Below are 21415 nucleotides of genomic sequence, written 5' to 3'. Positions count from 1 at the left end.
TGCGTCGACAGGTGTTGACCATGCAGAGACTGTTTTCGTAATTCATGCATCATTCTACAAATGCCTTCTAAAATCAGTTGTCACACTTTCAAGATCTTTCAAAAATGTTAAACAAACAAATAGCAGATGTACAAGTTCACAGCACGGCACGAAGTGACGCTCTGTGAGCTTGTAGATCTGCTATTTGTGAATAGGCAACGCTAAAATGACAAATGCATTCTTGGTTTTAATGGGTTAATGTTATTCTACACCATGAGTGCTACATGAAAATGCCATCAAGTCAATTTGTTCGCTTCTTTATTCTATTGTCTTATTCCAACTCCTATAAAATCAGTTATCAAATCAATCTGTTCAACATGAAAAACTTTATTGGACATCTCACAGCTGACAAACTGCAGCCTTCTTTCAAATACCAGGTACAGTATGAGAGTGTATTCTATAGGTGTACAGTTTATACACACATAAATGTGTATTCGTGTATATGCTTGTGCTTCTAGTACAGTGGTTTTCAACCAGTCGTTCGCCTGAAGGGATTCGAGGTGGTCCCCAGCTAAATGATGGGGAGTTGGTAACCCTTATAGATGACTCTTGAGAGTGTAACATGACACCAAATGAACCCGTACGAGTGCATTTGGTTTCACGTTACGCTCTCAAGAGTTAAATGATTGTTAAACATCTGCATTATTTAATTTACAAGAAGTCTACACAATTAGAGAATGTAGAAGAAGAATTGTTAATTTGATCAACATTTGCCTATTGTCTCTCCTATGATAGTCTCTCAAGACAGACTGTTGACTCAAGGTCGCTGTTTTTCCGTTATTTGCCGATGGGATTCTCAGATTGCTGTATCCACCATTAATACAGCATGGAAATGTGGACATATTCTTCTTTTGGGTCTGCAAGGCTAAAAATCTCATCAAATGGTGGTCCGTGGCTCAAATGCAGAAAAAAGAATGGGCCTTGATATGAAAAGGGTTGAAAACCACTGTTCTATTACATCCATATCATGAGTGTTGTGTGTGCATATTCATGTAGTATTGTATTACTGTTTACAGTAAAGCCGTCTTGCTGTATGCCAACACACACAGGCTCTTGTTGAACGCCGTCTGCAGCTCCCCCCACGTCTCCTCCAATCGGGTGGACAGGCGGCTGAGAGTCGCCGTGGCGACCGAGTCCACGGCGATCTGCCTTAGGTGGAGCTGAGAAAGAGCGAGAGAGAAACATTGGTTTGGAACGGAGAGATAGAGGCACTGGAGATAGAGGCACTGGTATATCATTGAAAGATACCAGTGGTTCCCAGGGGTCCTTGAGGGATTTTCAGGAGGTCCCTAGCTGAAATACACTCTGAGGGTGTACAAATGAAACTATTTGCATGGTGACCCTTTGGTGTGGTTTGGGCCATTGAATTCCATGCGTTGAATCACTTGGGACAACATGGGATGACGTGCGGCAACGTGCAAAAGGACATATCACACCGCTGGGACAACACCCTGTGGTTAGGTCTTAGGGCTACATCTTGCGCCACCCTTATCCCTTACTAATTTGTAATTTTTTTCTATTTTGAAAAACATTTTAAAATAGTTCAACTAGCCGATCTACATCGAGACATTGTGAGCTTGTAGATCGGCTATTTGAACTATTTTAAAAGGTTTTTTAAAATAGTAAAAAGAGGGTTAAGGGGTGACACAAGATATAGCCCACGGTCTTAATGCAAAGTAAATTTTGCCAGAAAATATTTAGTCTTAGTCTTTTGAATACACACAATTTAGTCTTAGTCCTTTTTAGTCTTTTAGTCTTAGTCAACAAAATTAACACTGTTGAATGCACACCTTGAGGAACAGAGCCAGATATGCTTGGGCCAGGTCAAAGTCCCGCCTCCCCTGCAGCATGCTGTCAATCATCTTCATGAAGGCCAATAGGACACAGGCGTCTGCGCCCATGTCCGGGGACAGACCACGGAGCTCTGTCTCTATCGCCGAGGGCCCCATCTGCTTCAGCAACGTGATTGGCTCGCTGTCTGAATAGCAAATAGTGGATTAAAATTACATTAACCCATTTAGACAAATTAGACCTGAGGAGATGCATCTGTGTCACCTTATACAGTACTAGCACTAGTAATAGCTTTTAACGGCTTTGTCTTTAACCATTCATTTAAACTTCAGCTGTTGAAAAATAGCAGATCTACACGAGCTTGTAGATCTGCTATTTTTGAAACATCGTGAAAATGTGTGCAAATCTTGAATATATATTCTTTCACAGCGTTTTTAACTCATATCTTTGCTTCTGGTTGGTCCCTAGAACAACATATTTTCAGATGGGGGTAGGCAGCCAAATACATTACTATCAGTGTCCTCGACATTAAATAGTTTGAGCACCACTAACAAAGAAACATGTTTTTCAGAAAACTGACATTTGTAGAATCTGTTCTCAGGTCTCAATGGGTTAATAATGACTATAATATAAGTACTGCCAGGTTAAAACAAATATTACCATAATGTCTATAATGACAGAACTACAAAGAGTTCTTACAAATATCTGTCCGGTGAGCATCTTCCAGCGCCAAGTAGAAAGGAGACTTCTGAGCCAGAACGCCCAGGTTCAAAATCTTGGACTGGAAATATAATAAAAATATATACATATATATTATTAATATTATTATGAATAGCAGTAGTACTTAAATGGTAGCAGTAATATTAGTATCAGTAGTAGTAGTAATAGTACTGTACCTGCGTGTCAGTACTAGTAGGAACGGTAAATTGTGGTAGCAATCCAGCGATGGTTGGCAGGAAGAAGGGAGCGGACTGTGGAACCTTCGGAGGTTCTTTGGGTTTGTTCCGCCTCTGAAAAGAGAGAGGAAGTCATTAGTGAGAGCGAGAGATCCCATTCACACACTGTAACTATTACTACTAACAAAGGCCTTGTTGCTGCAATGTCAAGGAGCCCAAAACCACAAATGCTGTACTACTCTTGTATAATGGGATGTAACAAAACACTTCAACACAATTGAAGTTTGCACATAGGCCAGGACAGACAACAGATAGCCTACATGACAACAATCACAGAGCAGATACAGAACAAAACAACAACACCATTACTCAAATTGTATATTAATGAAGTAAACTATACTACTATTAAAATGAAGGGGGGGGGGGGGGGTGTCCAATGACTACGTAGAAAATACTACCGCAAAGTAGGTCAGAAACGGTTGCCAAACTCTGGTATATTTCTGAGTGTATATTTAAGTTCTTCGAGTTTGAGATGTGACATACGGTAACAAATACAAATACAAAATACAAATCAATGAGAGAACCACTGCTATATATTATAATATTACCTTGATAACATCTAAGCTCAGCAGGTTCTTCCACCTGGACTCGGGTAGCAGTGATAAAGTGACCAGCTTAGCATCTAGCTGTTGAGGCGATTCGTAGTCCTGTAGCTCAGACGGCTCCTCGCTGGCCTCTTCTAGGTCCTCACCTGGGTGGGTTGAACGAATTGGGTTTTATTTGACCTTCATTGTTTAAAAATGTCGGCATTACGTCGTAGGACCTGTAGTAGCACTACTTGTTTTATATCCGACCAAGACTGCTGCTTCCAACAAAGACGTCATTACAACGGGTTTATATCCTACCTGGAGGAGTCTAGTACCGAGTGTTAGATTTTTACAACTGGCTGCCTGGCTGGACAGCTGTTATTCACTTGGATATTCCAAGTGACTAATTTTGTTAGATAGATTATTCTTAGATGGGAATTAGACCTTGCCAGTGATGGGATAGATGGGCAACCAATCAAAGTGACATGTGGAGGCTATTTTCTCTCCCATCGCTGGGGTGGAGCCAACCAATTAGCAGCAGACACAAAAAGCACAGACAGACAGACGTTTCATTGTTTCAGGGATCCAATGCAATACAGATCAGTAAAAATCATACTTGTGTGCAGTGAGGGCCGCTCTTGTCATCATACATCACATTCCGTGCTCAGCCAATCAGCTGAGCACATTCCGTGCTCATACACACAAAACAGTGCATTCCGGGCACACGCACTCACACACGCACACGTTGTTTTGCATTCTACCATGACCTGTTATGCTGCTGCTTTCAGAACGACAGTTACCTTGACTAGGACAGGTTCCAGGTAGCATTACAGTTACCTTGACTAGGACAGGTTCCAGATAGCATCACAGTTACCTTGACTAGGACAGGTTCCAGGTAGCATTACAGTTACCTTGTCTAGGACAGGTTCCAGATAGCATTACAGTTACCTTGACTAGGACAGGTTCCAGGTAGCATTACAGTTACCTTGACTAGGACAGGTTCCAGATAGCATTACAGTTACCTTGACTAGGACAGGTTCCAGGTAGCATTACAGTTACCTTGACTAGGACAGGTTCCAGGTAGCGTTACAGTTACCTTGACTAGGACAGGTTCCAGGTAGCATTACAGTTACCTTGACTAGGACAGGTTCCAGGTAGCATTACAGTTACCTTGACTAGGACAGGTTCCAGGTAGCATTACAGTTACCTTGACTAGGACAGGTTCCAGGTAGCATTACAGTTACGTTGACTAGGACAGGTTCCAGGTAGCATTACAGTTACCTTGACTAGGACAGGTTCCAGGTAGCATTACAGTTGTAGGTTCATAGTCTGCTGGTAGAGGGCGCAGTGATACCATGGTGCAGAGACTCTTATTGGACCTGCAACATTTTTAAATTTTTTATCATCAGAAATAGTATCAGTATTATATATTATATATACATTTTCTATTCCATTAAAATAAAGTAGATCAAAGCAAAAACCTATGACCCAATAGCAATTCATTGTGCTGACCGCTAGCCATGTGAGCTCTCACCAGAGGTACACCCCCAGGTTGTCCACGTGTGCAGAGGCAAGGTAGTCACCCGTGGGAGACATGGACACGCACACCGGCGCTGATGACACCAAGAAACAGTCGACGAGGCTATGGCAAACACAGAAGGGACCAATGTTGACCACGTTCATATCAATTAATCTAAATAAAATGTCATAAATAAATGAATGATGACGCTCATAACAATAGCAACAACAAACACTCTCTACTAAACTTAAATCAAGCTCTGACTGAACCTAAACTTAAAGGTATATTCAGTGATTTCACTTAATTCAAATATCACTTATTTCTTTGTTTTGTTGTGATAATCCTCTCTTTTTTTTTTTTTTTTCTTTTAAGATATTTTTTTGCGGCTTACGCCTTTTATTGATTTTTGAAGGGACAGACAGTAGGCTGACAGGAAACGGGAGAGAGATGGGGGGATGACATGCAGTAAAGGCCGTGTCGGGTCCGGGAGTCGAACCCGCGGCACACTGCGACTGGATTACCAGTCCGGTGCCCAGACCGTTACGCTACGGCCTGGGCCGTGATAATCCTCTCTACTAGTGTGTTGAGAGTGTGCTGACCATATAAGGAGTTCCTCCCTGTCCCCAGTTAACCCCTGGGGGTAAAAAAAAACCTTAGGTTTCGTTTTTGACTCTCTATCCTGATTGGACGAAAGGCTTTGGGTCCCAGCCAAAAACGAAACCTAAGGTTTTTTGAGTGAAATCACTGAATATACCTTTAAGCTCAATCCTGTGGAATGCACTCCCCAATACTCTGAGAAGCCTGCACCCTCCAAACCCTCCAAACCGCCCTCAGTCAAAACCCACCTCATTCAGGCATTCACCAGCTAACTCCACCACCCCTCTTCTCATCATTCCACAGTTTTCTTAAGAGGTTTTTCTCCACTAGTGGTTTTGTTTCTCATGCCCCCCCATGTAAAACGTCTTTGGGTACTTAGAAAAGCGCCAGGTGCTTGAAATGTAGCTGGACTACATTTGCTACTACCTCTAGTAGCGACCGTAGTGGACACCTTTTCATGATTGGCTGACTTGTCTCTAGGCTGCCTCTCTAAGCCAATGGGAAACTTACCCATGGCATAAGACCCATACTCTGAACGCTGCAGCGTGCAGCTGTGTGCTGAGGCTGCGGCACACAAACTGATTATACCATAGAACGAGAGCTTGCTGCATCCGGAAGTTATGACTGAGTCATTCTTGTTTATTCACTTTTAATCAGATCTAATTTTCAACTTAAAACTAAGGGATGAAGTGTTCAGATGAAGTTAATTGAACGGAAGGTTCCATTTGTTACCATCCTGAGGGCAGGTCCCACGTTCTGATGGTACAGTCCATTGCTGCCGAGATCAACCAGCGACCATCTGGACTGAATGTCTAGAATGGATGCAAGGAAGGAAAGAAGAGAAGAGAAAACAAAACCATATAAGAATATAACAAACTCATATCTTTCAAAAGCCATACATACTGCACTAGAACAGGAGAAACGTGTTCGTTCCTGAAGAGCTTCCTGACCCGAAAACACGGGTAGACAAATGGAATTTAATTTACCCCGGGTCGCTCTGCTTGTCTTCCTTGTTTTGGATAGCGGTGGTGGAATATCTCTTGACATTATGAGAAACGATCGCGCAATTTTTAAGGCAGACAATCGTGAAATGGAGTTACATTCACGACCGGGTGATTCTTCAACGGTTAGTGAAAAACTGCTGCATCACCGATAGGATGCTTTTCGGTGTATAGAGGGGACCTCATGTATTGTCTTGGTATTGTTTTTGAACAGACTGAAGAAAAATATACTTTTGGGGACTATTATGACTATTATGATTATGATTATTAGTAGTAGTAGTAGTAGTATTAATATTAGAAGTAGTTGTAGTACTCACCATATCATTAATCTGTCCTCTGTGTCCAGGGAATCTCCTGACAATGCGCTTGGTTTCTAAATCCAGGATGTTTATGGTGAAGTCATCCAGCGCCACACCTAGCATGTTGCTAAGACAACATTCAAATTCATTCATTAACAATCCATTATAAAAATCAATACCAGTAGATTATGTTGTCAAACGTTTCCAGATTCACAAGACGATGAATTTAGCTTTTAATGTGATGCATTATTTATTTAATTATATTCTAGTTGTAAAAATATAAGTGCGCGCACACACACGCGCACACTAATAATTGCTACCTGTCTCTGTGTAGCTTTATGGAAGCCGGGGGGGCAGGCAGCTGTGTGCAGTGGCCCAACGTCTTGCTTTTGAAGTGCCAAATCTTCAGGAGCCGGTCAGAACCAGCGCTCACCGTGACCTGACTCAAGCCGTCCACACAAACACCTCGCACAGCCCCTTGGTGGGCTGGAGAGAGACACAGAGACAGAGAGAGAGATGGAGATGGAGAGGTGGAGAGGGAGTGAGATATAGAGAGGGAGAGATAGAGCTTAATAAACTGGCGAGAGCAGTAGTATGAACTTAGTTATAACCACTTAAACCCCCAGCATCCGCCTTTGCATGAAAATAGCAGATCAACCTCACAATGCATCGCAACGTGATGCATTCATTGTGAGTTTGTACATCTGCTATTTTCAGCGAAGATATAATATGTAGACCGAAAAATAAGTATTAGGGTTTAAGTGGTAAATAGTACCTGTATCGTCTCCATACTGCCCTCGGTGGAGTCCAGACTGCAGGTTGTACACATCAATGTGTCCCGAGGACAAGCCGACCACCGCAAAGTTCCCACAGGACGTGATGTCAACAGCCTGCCCGAGACAGACAGAAGACGTTATCAATCAATCTTTATCAATCAATCTTTATTTGTCACATACATATTAAAAAAGTAGTATCTTTAAAATGCAGTGAAATGTATGTAGGTCAGCCCCACAGAACAGTGAACAGTAAAACAGGACAAGAGGACTAAACTAAAACTAAAAACCATTTAAAATACTTCCAACCCTATAAAAGCAGACTATAATAAAAAGTAGTTAGACTACAAATAAATAATGTCCATAGAGGTATTATGTCATGTCCATGTGAAGGGAGAGGGGGGGGGTTGTATGTGCGTACGTGCACTCAAACTGCCCGTCTCCCAAGGTCCATGTCATCATTTAAAATCCTAATGGCCTGGGGGAAGAAACTTTTCCTCAGTCTTTCCAGGACAGCCTTGTGTATCCTGTATCTTCTCCCGGACCTCAGCAGCTCAAACAGACCATGAGCCGGGTGGGTACTGTCCTCCATGATCCGCTTGGTCTTTGTTCTGCAGCGCTTGGTATAGATCTCCTGGAGGGCTGGGAAGCTGCCTCCTGTGATCCTCCCCGCCATCCTGACGACCCTCTGCAGGGCTTGCTGGTCTCGCACCGTACAGTTCCCATACCACGCTGTGATGTTTCCTGACAGGACGCTCTCTATGGTGCAGGTGTAGAAGTTGTGTAGTGCAAGAGGAGACACTCCAAAAGATCTCAGGCGTCTGAGATGGTACAGCCTCTGCCGTGACTTCTTCACCACAGCGTTCGTCTGGGTTGACCATGACAGGTCTTCAGTCAGGTGTACACCTAGATATTTAAAACAGGTTACCCTTTCCACCGTGGTCCCACTGATGTTAAGGGGGGCGTAGTTCTTGTTGCCCTTTAACCCATTCTGACCTGAGATCAGATTCATACGAGGTTTCCGCCGGACACACACTGGTCTGATGAACCCATTCTGACCTGAGATCAGAATCTAGAAATGTCAGTCGCTCTTCGATTTTTCAAAAATAGCAGACCTACAAGCTCGTATCGCGCCACTCGGTGGCGCGATATGATCTTGTAGATCTGCTATTTTTAAATAGCTAAAGCATAACATGATGCTGACACCAAAATGGGTGCCCGTTCAGAATGGGTTAACCTGAAGTCCACTATCATCTCCTTTGTTTTGCTGGTGTTCAGGAGGAGACTGTTATCCTGACACCAGTGAGTCAGTCTCTCCACCTCCTCCAGGTAGGGGGACTCATTCCCCTCTGAAATCAGGCCAATCACAGCCGTGTCATCTGCAAACTTCACAATCGAATTTGATTCCTGGGTGGCTACACAGTCATGTGTGTACAGAGAGTACAGTAGTGGACTCAGTACGCAGCCTTGTGGTGCACCTGTGTTGAGGGTCATGGTTGATGAAATGTGTCTTCCGGCTTTCACCGCCTGTGGTCTGCCTGTCAGGAAGTCATGGATCCATCGACACAGTGTGCGGCTGACTCCTAGGTCCCTTAGTTTGCTGATGAGCCTGGATGGAATGATGGTGTTAAAAGCGGAGCTATAATCAATAAATAATAGCCGCACGTAGGTATCCTTCTTCTTCTTGTTGTCCAGGTGGACAAGAACAGTCTCAAGGATATGCTCGATGGCATCATCAGTGGATCTATTGGGACGATAGGCAAACTGTAGGTTGTCAAATGACCCTGGCAGTAGGGAGGAAATGTGGCCTTTAATCAGCTTTTCAAAGCACTTCATCACTACTGATGTTAGCGCTACTGGGCGATAGTCATTTAGACAGCTGGGTTTTGGGATCTTGGGTACCGGTATAATAATGGACTCCTTGAAGCATGTGGGAATAATGGACTGGGCCAGAGAGTGATTGAATATTGCTGTGAATACTGGTGCAAGTTGGTCGGCACATGTTTTCAGTACTCGTCCTGCAATGCCATCTGGTCCTGCAGCCTTTCTGATGTTCACTTTACTGAACATCCTCCTCACCGAATGCTCAGATACTGTGAGAGGGCTATCCTCTGCCTCTCTGACTGTCTCTGCTCTATCTGCACTGACCTGCCTGTTACCAGGGGTATCAAAGCGCGCATAAAAGATGTTTAGTTCATTTGCCAGAGACATGTCAGCATTTTCCAAGGAGGGGGGAGGTGCCTTATAGTCTGTCATCTCCCTCAACCCTTTCCACAAACTCCTAGAGTCTCCCTGTTGAAACTGTAGATCCACCTTTTCTCCATACTGCCTTTTGGCATCCCTCACTGCTCTCCGCACGTCGTAACATGCTGCTCTATAGGCATCCTTATTGCCCGTCACCAGCCCTGACTTATGAGTGGCTGCTCTCCTATTCAGAGCCTCGCGGATATTCCTATTTATCCAGGGTTTCTGGTTTGGAAATATCCTAATGGTGGACTTGGGGATTACAGCCTCTGTTGTCTTACAAATAGTGTCTAGTACAGACGTAGTGAAAACATTAATGTCACTTATGGGGGTTGAGCTGCTATACTCAGTCCAGACGGCGTCATGCAGTGCAACCTGCAGCGCAGCTTCTGACTGGTCTGTCCAACGAGAGACCGCCCGCGTCACCGGTGCACTCCCCCGGCGTTTGTTGACATACGCTGGTCTCAGTATAATAGCAGCGTGGTCACTCCCCCCAATAGCAGGAAGGACTTGGGGTTTATACCCTCCCTTCAGGAGAGAATAACAATGATCCAAGGTATTTTTACCTTGTGTGGCGAAGTCAATGTGTTGATAAAAGTTAGGCAACACTGACTTTAAATTAACGTGATTAAAATCACCGGCCACGATCAAGACGGAGTCGGGGTTCTTCGTCTGTAGCCCACTTAGGCTGTTGTGGAGAAGCGATAGAGCAGTCTCCTTTCTCGCGTGTGGTGGAATATAAACAGCTGTAAATATCACCGATGAGAATTCCCGTGGGAGAAAAAAGGGTCTACATTTTAATGTCAATTGTTCCAGATCGGGTGAGCAGGAGCTGGCCAGCTTTGTAACACTTCTAGAGTCACACCAGTCCTTGTTGATCATACAACAGACACCACCTCCCGTCTGTCTCTCAGATTCCTCCGTTCTGTCCTGGCGATACACATTAAAAGTGTCCGATGGCCTAATCGCGTGATCTTGATCATCGGGTGTCAGCCAAGTCTCCACGAAACAGAGAATGTTACAGTTTTTAATATCTCTTTGATATTTTACTCGTCCCCCGTTATGTGTCATACGGCACATTGAGCTGTAGTCTCGCGTAGCCAGACAACTATTCCACTAATGTCCGAATGCTATGTGTCTCTGTGAAACTACAGGTCCCGAAAGCTGAGAAAGGAAGCTAATTTCTTATGTTGAAAAATGCTCATACACTACATTCATATATTCAATGTGTATTCAACAGAAACACAATCAAATCTTACCATAGGCGTGAGGCCAGTGCCAGTGTAATGTGTGAAATAAGCAAAGAAGAAGAGCCTCATGCACCCGACCCGGAAGTGATTGTCCTCCATAGCTATAGTCTAGCCTCAGACTCTAGGCTGTGTACCAACACGCGGTGGATTCATTTTCTTAGCGCGAGCACAGATTCATGTTTTATTTATACACTCCCAAACATGGTACTTTGTCCCATTTTGAGCAGAAAAAGCACTAATAACCGCACGTGAGGCCGCGTGCACAGGGGATTCGGATGTAGGCTGTTTCTACCATGAGAATACAAAAATAATAATTATATATATATATATATATATATATATATATATATATATATGATTTTTAATTCTGGATTAAATCATATTAATCAAACGGGTTGGCAAAGGAGGTAAAAAGGATTAAACCCAAGATTTTGGTCAGGTAAAATGTCATAATTGTAACAGCCCTAGTCAGCAGGTACAACACAGACACACACACACAGATTTCGAGATAGATCGCTAGAAGATCGTTACCGTGGCATGGACATTGAGTGCTCGGTTCCTATGGAAACGCTCTGGCTCCAGACGGTGGCTTCCCATGGTGCACCTGTGGTAGCTCCATGTGCTGGTTGCCAGGTAACCACGGTGACATGACACGATGCCGTCCCATTCGCCCTGCCGAGCCGTCTCTGTTGACATGGGACACACACAATCACATTTAGTCTAACTAATGTCTAGAAGTCTAATCTCATTATCTCTGCCAGGCTAAAAGCCAAAGGGGCAGATTATGTTTTCACCTGTGTGTTCGTTTGTCTGCAGCTAATGTCACAAACCGGGGGATGAATCAGTGCCAAATGTCTTGTGGATGCTGCTAGTCGGCCAGGAAGCAACTCCACTCCATACTACATTTTTTCACACGTTTGACTTTTTAAGAACTTTAGAGCATATGCCTTTCATGCGGGAGGTTGTGGGTTTGAACCCTGCCTGGGTCGGTCGACATTAGCAAGGGCATGCGGTCGCAACGGGTTCCTAACACCGAATAAAATGTGTTCAGATCTGAGCTAAGTCTCCTGAGGGGGCGCGTCGGACGCCTGTCCTGGACACGGTCTTCGAGACGTAAAAGACAAATCCATTTTATACTAGAATTCAAAGGAAGTTGGATTGGGCTGGATTGGCATCATCAATATAGAGTCCAAGGGGAAGCATGCACATCCCAACAACAATTTAAAACTGCTGAACTAAAATACCCTAGAAGGTCTTCATCAGGTCAGGAAATCCTGCTCTGATCTGTTGAAATCTAATCCAATGTAGTCTAATGAGTTGAATCTGCTGCTATAGAAGTTTACTGCAGTGTTGATTTCAGTGACTAATACTATGACGAAAAATGTTCGTCAACTACCGTTTTTCACTGATGAAAACTAAATGGAAACTAAGCGATGTTGACTAAAACAATACATTGAGAATTTCGTCAACAAATAAAAACTAGACTAAAATGATGACTAGTAGTTTGACTAGTCGACAAGAGATCCAGTATAAGTAAAAGATGCAAGTAATTTTACACATGCTGAAAATAGCCGAACCACAAGTTCACATCGTGTCAGCAAGTGTAAAATCAGCCATTACGACGGCATCAAGGCCCGCCAAAATACATTTTAGTCAACTAAATTTAGTTGACCAAAATCTGTCAAAATCAACTTTACTGTACCGCAGGCAAATGTGCTGATAGCAGGAAGTCGAACTTCTTCGTATGAAAGACCTTTCTTCTTTGTCTTTTTCTTGTTAATAGAACCTGGAGTAAAGCACAGTAGAAATCAATAAGTAGAGTAGAATAGAATTGAGTAGATTAGAATACAATTTGTTTTGACGTTCAATGATTTTCCATTGAGTTTTCAGAACGAAGCTTCGAACGTCAGTTGTGATTTCACCAATAAGACATGACATCACATCTGAAAGGACCTCACTCTGAAAGGTTCAATCAGTGAAGAACCAGATCCAAGATTGAGGAATCGGTTGCATCACATTTGGAACTGTTTTTAATCACATTGTCAGAGCTGGTATGTATGGAACAGTTTTTATCACATTGTCAGAGCTGGTATGTATGGAACAGTTTTTATCACATTGTCAGAGCTGGTATGTATGGAACTGTTTTTATCACATTGTCAGAGCTGGTATGTATGGAACAGTTTTTATCACATTGTCAGAGCTGGTATGTATGTGGACTTCACGTTTGCTATACAATTACCGGTGGTCCTCAAACCTTTTCAAAACAATTCCAAGGACGGAGAATGTACAAATGGAACCAGGTCCATTTGGTTCCCTTGTACAATCTCAAGAGTTACAGACATTTGGAATCCGCTATACATAGGAAGACCGTTAAGAGGTTATCGTTAAGGAACCTGAATCGTTAATATCCTAAAGGATCCCAACACAAATCAGATAACATAAGCAAGTCTGATTGGAAGCCACTGAGTTAGTACTGCTGGTGGCCAACAGGTGACACTGTTGTGTCAAACATGAAAATGGATGCAGCTATTCAAATGGCATACAAGAGGCAAGAGTCTTACCATGTCCAAGGCTTTTGTTGAATCTTTCGTGGACAGTGGAAAAGGAATTCAGAGTTCCATCTTGACCTGAAGAGAAGATAACATTGTCTTATTTTAGATACATTTTAATTTTAACTTAAGCCATTGGCTATTAAACGGTTTCCCTCTGAGCCCTCTGAGAAATGCTGAGACACCCCAGGTCCCTAAACGGGGATATTACTTCGTAATGGAATTGGAATGCCAGGTTAACTTCAAAGTGGACTAAAGCAATTTAGGATTTAACACCAAACACACACGCGTTACCTGCACTCAGGATGTTTTGACCATTCTCTCCGTGATGCTGGATCTTGGTTGGCGGCGCTGAGTGCCCCTGGCGACTGCGTAGCAACCGGGCTCCACCCCCAGCGGTGTCAAATATCCACACCTGCAATATATGGTCAACTAAACTATTATTAACGATATGGTTGCCGTGTTCACACAGTTACAGTTACTAGACTGCAGTTATGTTTGTCGTCTTTTGCCGTTCTCCCACATAACATATTCTGAAAGTAATAAGAAATACTAAAGAAGGAAATCATCACGACTTGAGTAACAATCCGACCTTGATGCAGTTGTCGGCTCCGTTGGTGACCAATAGCGGCTCGTCGTGGATGAAGGTGGCCGCGGCGACCGACGCGTGGTGTGCGTGTCTGAGCTGGGACAGGAGCGTCTTGGTGTCCAGGTCCCACAGGGCCACATGGCCCAAAGGGCTACCACTAGCCAAAATCTGATGGCCATCTGACAAGGCAGAAAGACAACCACTTAGAATGCAAGTGATGGAAAGTAACCTAGTTTACTTAAATACTGTACTTAAGTACGATTTTGAGGTATTTGTACTATACTTGAGTATTTCCAATACTTTCACGTCTACTCTACTTTAGTTATTAGTTACTTTGTCGATTTTGATTATTATTACAAAATATAGATTAATAACTCGTCAAACTTATTACATTTTTCCCTTACCATCGTGCATGTTTTTGAATCAGCCCTGTGGCCCTATTGTCCTCTAATGGAGATAGCCACTTTGAATGTGGGATATATACACAGTATATAGAATCACTTACACTGTTGCAGAGAAAGACCAGTGATGTAAATAGGTTTCAATGTAATGAGTCCCAGAATGAAGGGATGGTATTTTAGATGAGTCCCAGGGACATTTTATGAGTCTCACTTCAACTATTTTGCCATTTTTACAAATTGCAGCATTTAACTCCCATTTCATTTCATATGGTTATAATGTGGTTATATTCATGAAGAAAATATTACTTTTAAAATAACTAAAGCCACCAAATTTTGCATTTTTGTTATTGTATTATTTGTATTATTCTTACTGTACATGCTGACTGAGTACAGTAGTGCATCCCGTGGATGCAGAGGGCGTTGTTTTATTGTGTCCCTTAACTATAAACTGCATTTTGGGATGCAAAATGCACCCTATTTTAATCTCTGGAGAGACACTGATTTATAATAGAAAGAGAGAGAGAGAGAGAGAGAGAGAGAGTGGTAGGTAAATAAAAAAACAGACAGATGTACCTGTCCTAAAAGAAAGACAGGTCACTGGTCCCCAGTCTTGTTGGAATGACATCACAGTTTCGTCAAACTTGATGTTGTGGAGAATTATTCGTCCTGAACTCAGGCCAACAGCAACGACGTCAACAGCAGGACTCTGGAGCATAAACAAAACACAGTATGAGAACAGTAACACCAAATGAAGTACTAGTAACATCAGTAGTAATATTAGTAGTATAAACGTATTAGTCACTCTGGGTCAGCTCGTCACTGAAATGTTGTGGGGGAAAATGTGTATTTAGCCAAATATTGTATGTAACGGGATGACATTCATAGCAGCACTAGTAAAAATGTAATCTTCAGTTAATATGTATGTGGGACTAGGACATTTGACACAATTTACAGGTGAATTGCTGTTGGTACGGAATCGCTCGCTAACAATTAAAACGTTGGCAAGATAGCTGTAGTAGCAGCAGCAGCAATAGTAGTAGTAATAGTGCTAGTAACAGTGTTGCCAACTCTCGTGAGGCCAACCCACCTCCAAACCAAGGGGGGAATTATAGTATTTACATCAAAGAAATGTCTGTTACGCTATTGCGTTTTTAAAACAAGCGACCCGTGTGTGACGTGTTATTTATTTCCCTGCAACTCTGTAAAAAATAACAAGCCAAAAGCTGTGGTGACTAGTGAGTCATAGTACTTGAGGTAGATACCTGTTCTAGAACGGTGACCCCTGCAGACCAGCCTGTGAAGTTGTACAACAATTTGCTGGAAGTAAAAACAAAATTAAATAAAACAATCAACCAATCAGGAACTTTGTTGTTAATCACCTCACAACATTATAATGTTCAATCAGTCAAACGGCCACGTTTTACAATTCTATCAGTCAGCCTAGTCATAAAACATTAAACATACTTGGATTTGATATTCCACAGCTGCATGGTGCCCTGTGTGCTGCCCAATAGGATCTTGTTGAGGTATGTGCTCGGGTGCATCATGGCAGAAACGCAGAATTGGGTGGGGTCAAACTGGAGGCGGAGATACTCCTCTGGAAAACAATTCAGGAGTTACCACAACCACACACAAAAGGCTACTTCATAGCAATGGTTTGGGCCAGTAAAAGTAGTACATAGTACAAATAGCAGTTAGAGTAGCAGCAAGCTTTCCACTAAGCCATTTTCTCGGCCAGCAAACATGGCCTGATGTGCATGTAATGTGCACCACCTGACTGATCGCTACACCTCGTTTCTGTGTAGTTATTCCACCACTTAAATTTGTGTTCATACTTGTTATTTCAGTTACTGTTAAAGGGATATTTCACTTTAAAAAATGTTTTCATCTTATATTCAGGCTTATGTGAACACCCCAGACAGTTTTTAAGTTGCTTGATTTAGTATTTAGATATTCATTTCAGCTGCCCCCGCCCCTTCCTAAGTTCCTATACAACCCCATTGTAACTTCAACCTCCATTTTAACCATGTTAGATTCATTGAAAACACGTCTGTTTTTTTCTGGTGACTGATACTGCCCTCCTAAAACGTGAGCATAGTTTTTTTGTATTATTATACATAAACACGGGCATCTCACGTATTAGGAGGGCAGACACTAATTCAGTAATTAAGTCACTGAAGTTACTTTCTTAAAACGATCTCTACACCTGCATCAACTCTTTTACAGATTGTATCAGTGCTAGTAATAGTCCATCCATCCATCCATCTTCAACCCGTAGTCGGGTCGCGGGGGCAACAGCTCCACCAGAGAGCTCTAGACTTCCCTCTCTAGTAATGGTATAACTAGTAATGGTAACAACAGTAGGAGCAACAGCACTAGCAGCAGCAGTACTAGTAATAGCAGGAATAGTAATAACAGTAGTAGCAACAGTACTAGTCGTAATAGTAGTATTAGTTAGAGCACTTTTCTTACCTTCCTCCTTTAAATCCCAAACTATGACCACACCCTCTCGGTCAGCAGAGATCACATGATCGCCGAATGGGAGAATTAATTGGATGTCAGCCTCGTGGCCCTCGTATGTGTGGACGACCTATTGGACATAAATTCCACTCATTACCATAATCGCTGTAATGGCAATAGTGCACTGTCAGGTGAACCAGTAGGGTACAATAACAGTGGCAACACAGAAATGTGCCAATTAATTGGCACATATTAATAACTCTAAATAATAATAATAATAATAGATGAGCTATTTATGCTGGAGAAAAAAACAACATGATTTTATTGCGAATGCAATGAGCACTAACTATGAGACCCTGCAGATCATGTCTGTCTGTCTGTCTGTGTGTGTGTGTGTCTGTCCCGCTGTTACACCACCCGCCCGCCACCAGAGGGCGCAGCTGTATCACACAAAACACACACGCACGCACTCACACACACACACACACACACAACTTAACTTAAAAAAAACTTAACTTAAAATGAAAAAGAAAAAATTTAACCTTTAAAAACACTTAACTTCAAAAAACTTAACTTAAAAATAAAATCTTAAAAAACACAAAAAAACTTAACTTTAAAAAAAAACTTTAAAAACTCTTAACTTCAAAAAACTTAACTTCAAAATAAAATCTTAAAAAAACACAAAAAAGAGAACTTTAAAAAGAAAACCTTAAAAAAGTATGTAATTTATTCTAATTGTTGTTATTGCCATTTACGAGCTGCGTTCGCTTCCCGCGTTTGCTCGTCTTACTTGTATATACATTACTATCCAGTGAACCTTTGGTTTACGACCGCTTACCTCCTTGTTGCGTGCATAGGCAGCCATCTTGCGGCCAGTGGCGGCGAACACCAGCATCCTGTCTGCCGCCAGACAGGAAATGTCCTCCGACAAGCTGTTACCTAGAAAGCACGACATCACCATATGTGTCCACCGTCACTTTGAGAGAGGTTAGAGTATCCACAATGCTGAAGGAGAGTAAAGTATCAATCCGTTTTATAAATTGTGAAACTGAAACCATTTCAGAATGATCCAGGGATGACGATAATGATCAGGCGGTTAAAGATGCCCCTAGACAAATCTGCAGAGCCGTGCCCTGGTGGCCAGCTGTATGCAATCAATGCTGCGCTGTCAAGCGCCACACTGTGACACCACAACTATGATTGCGCATGATTGCGTGGATTCATCTATACTGTACATGCACTCTTGCTATCGTCTAAAATGTTTCTACATGATGCTCTATTGACTTATTTGACTATATTCACACGGCTGCTATTTTGCTCTCACGTCAAGAAAGAAAGAAAGAAAGAAAACAATTCCCTGAAATGTCTCTAGTACTTACTGACAGCAACGATGCCCAATTTCTTGACCTGGAAAAATTAATAAATACAACACATTTTAGAAACATTACTGTAACATTGCCGTAATTACAGTGGAGGGCGGTGGCTCAGGGCAGTGGCTCAGGTTGCCAGTTCGAACCCGGGCTCCCCCAGAGTGTCGAAGTGTCCCTGAGCAAGACCCTGAACCCCAAATTGCTCCCGATGTGCAGCTTGGTGCCTTGCATGGTTTCCTCCGGCATCGGTGTGTGAATGGGTGAATGTAATGCACACTATGTAAAGCGCCTTGGATAAAGCCACTATATAAATGCACCATTTACAGTAAATTGCACTTGGTTTTGTGTAAGTAAAAGTAGCATCAGAAGACGGCGATCAATGTTGAAAGACAGTGTGTGAGAGACAGAGACTGATATTCATATGAGAATGATGATGAACAATGAACATCAAAATGAACACACACACACGTCACACACACAGGTCAGGTCATTTCTTTTCAGTACTCGGGTCAGGTCAGGACATGGCCATATACACTCACTCAACTACAAACACAGCAAACCATTATTTTGACAGGTGAAGGCTGCTCAGTTTGCTGTTGCTTGAGGCAGGATATAGTCTGATTTAGGATTGGAATCCGGAACCGGAGCAACCGGAAGAAAGATTGAGGAACCGGAATCGGTTCACATTTGGAATTGGAACCGTTTCCAGAACCGGTCAGAGCTGGTATGTGGACTTCACTTCTGCTATACAATAACAATTACAATACTATAGTGGTTTTCAAACTTAACCGAGTGTACACATGGAACTGGATGCATTTGTACATTCTCAGAGTTACAGACTTCTATGGGTCCATTTGCAACCCACGGAATCGGACCGATAAGAGGGATTGGGAATCTTTAAAATCCTAAAGGCTCCCAACCCTAGTATGATTGAAACAAAAATGCTTTTTTATCACTTATTACTTATTTTCTCGCTTGCCTGCACACGTTGCTGTATGTCAGCTGTCATGACGTGCATGCCAGAGAAAACTAAACATTTCAGCATAGTATAGTATGTCAGAGAGGAGCTCCTTCACAAAACTGCATTGAGTGATGAACTTATATGGCTGTGCGTTATGGCATATACATGCAATGGATGGAATATCTAGGGCTAGCCATTCTAGGGCTAGAGAGATGACATCTGATCTTGACTCTGACAACTGAGTGCTGACAGAACATTAAAGCCTGTGTACATTCAGCTAATACTGTGAACCTAGTGTGTGTGTGTGTGTGTGTGTGTGTGTGTGTGTGTGTGTGTGTGTGTGTGTGTGTGTGTGTGTGTGTGTGTGTGTGTGTGTGTGTACTACTACTCGGCAGTGGTGCTGACAGATTCTGCCAGCAGAATGTGTCTTGAGAGATGAAAGCTATGCAAATATAAAAATCGATGTAATACATACATGACACTCTTGACCCAAGGCTGGTTTACATTTAGCCCTCCAAGCAGAACCCAATGGTACTGAAGTTTCTGACATGTTTTAGACCCAGACCAGAAAAGCTTTATGGAGGGTTCCGAGAGGGGCTAGTTTACATTAGGGACTGTCTGAGGCTATCGGGGCTAAAACTGCCTGAGGCTGAGCTCAGCTCAGGCAGGGTCATAATAAACCATATTCATATCTCATACCCTAACCAAATAAGTAGCACTTAGTTAAGCACTCACATTGTACGTGTGGAAGCAGGAGCCCACGGCCGTAACGAGGTAAAACTCGCGGTGTTTCCCATGGTAACGCAGCACATGTGGTAGATGGTTGGAATAAAGTCCCAGCGCGCGGAACCCGGAGAACAGCTCGCTTCCCTTCCTCGTCCTCACCCCGTCCGACATGTCGTGTCTTTATTTGTGTCAAATTATGAATATATATAAACATACAGATATATTCGATGTGACCCACTAATATTTACATGGGACTCTCGCGCAGACTGCCAGACTCGCATGTGGGGATGTGTACAAGCGAAGAGGGGGGACGGAAGGATGTGTTACACACACCATGTGTTACACCGGAAACGTTCCGGCAGGCGGCTGAATCCCTCTATGGATTCCCTTCATGCACTCTCAAACATATTCATGACCCAAAATGTATATGATGATGGCCACGGACCCCATTTTAAATAGTTTGTGCCCCATATTAGATTTTTCAGTTTATTTCAAAAACCTAAAATAAATTATTAACTTAGGCCTACTTCTTGATATACTGCTGCCTTAGTAGTTCACCCACCCAAAAAATACTTTGTTAATATTTAAAACTATTTTTTGTTTGTCACATTCCTGGGACAATAAATTGATGACCGGCGGCGGCGGAATGTCTCAATGACTCTCCAAAGATTAAATTATTGGTTTAGGAATGTGACAAAAACAAAAAATCTCAAGGATTTATCATTTATGGGGAGTGTATTCAATCAATCAATACTTTATTTCAGATCCAGGGAGATCCATATCACAGAAGAAATAAATACAATATAGCCTATCTAGCCTACTGTATTATTGATAGAAAATAAGTAACTTTTTGGGGTGAACTACTCCTTTAAACTCTTCCTCATTTTGCTAGACACAGTACAGTAGCCGATCCCCTGGAACACCCTCCAGGACCCCTGGGGGTCCCCGGACCCCACTTTGAGAACCAGTGGCAGTGGTCTAAATATTGATGAAAATATGATGATGGCGGACTTGGCGGTTAGTTTTTCTACATATCAAACTAAGCATTAATTTATTCCACCAGACATGTTTTCATTAACTTCTTGTTGTATAAATACCAGTAATGTAACATTATTAGAAGTGCAGTTCAAATTAGTTAACCTGTCCCTGCTTGTGCCACTACTAGTCTACTACCCATACACAAAATATCCGTAATAACAAATTTGAATTAGTATTATTTTATATTGTAATTCCATAGGCCTACTTGATTACCTTATTTTACCACCATTTGATTTGATTACTTGATTTACCTTATTTTAATTTAATTTAGTTCACATCCATGAATAGACAATCATGTAACTTTGTTCAAACCCATGAAGAGACA

General features: G+C 42.4%; 1 protein-coding gene across 1 annotated transcript; it reads right to left on the bottom strand.

The window, feature by feature from the left end:
* Positions 1 to 278: 278 nt before the first annotated feature.
* wdr36 (WD repeat domain 36) lies at positions 279 to 20352 on the bottom strand. Its single transcript, XM_083793481.1, has 23 exons — positions 20062 to 20352; positions 18375 to 18402; positions 17834 to 17934; positions 17008 to 17125; positions 16000 to 16132; positions 15798 to 15852; positions 15109 to 15241; positions 14138 to 14313; positions 13840 to 13960; positions 13558 to 13623; positions 12699 to 12782; positions 11528 to 11682; positions 7505 to 7619; positions 7050 to 7215; positions 6748 to 6856; positions 6162 to 6241; positions 4848 to 4955; positions 4595 to 4692; positions 3335 to 3477; positions 2727 to 2840; positions 2530 to 2611; positions 1830 to 2017; positions 279 to 1199 (listed from the first exon to the last, which is right to left on the bottom strand). Exons 1-23 carry the CDS (start codon positions 20221 to 20223, stop codon positions 1050 to 1052), a joined length of 2685 nt encoding a protein of 894 aa, XP_083649607.1. The 5' UTR covers positions 20224 to 20352; the 3' UTR covers positions 279 to 1049.
* Positions 20353 to 21415: the final 1063 nt, after the last annotated feature.

The sequence above is a fragment of the Protomyctophum parallelum genome, assembly GCF_964188405.1.
Source record: "Protomyctophum parallelum genome assembly, chromosome: 21".
Taxonomy (NCBI): Eukaryota; Metazoa; Chordata; class Actinopteri; order Myctophiformes; family Myctophidae; genus Protomyctophum; species Protomyctophum parallelum.
This window is presented reverse-complemented; position numbering and strand designations above follow the sequence as displayed.

Coding starts and splice junctions, on each gene's coding strand:
- wdr36 (XM_083793481.1), bottom strand. CDS start 20,223: ATGTCGGACGGGGTGAGGACGAGGAAGGGAAGCGAGCTGTTCTCCGGG. Junction 13,624..13,839: donor TCAAAACATCCTGAGTGCAG/GTAACGCGTGTG, acceptor TCTTCTCTTCAG/GTCAAGATGGAACTCTGAAT. Junction 2,612..2,726: donor CTACTAGTACTGACACGCAG/GTACAGTACTAT, acceptor TTATATTTCCAG/TCCAAGATTTTGAACCTGGG.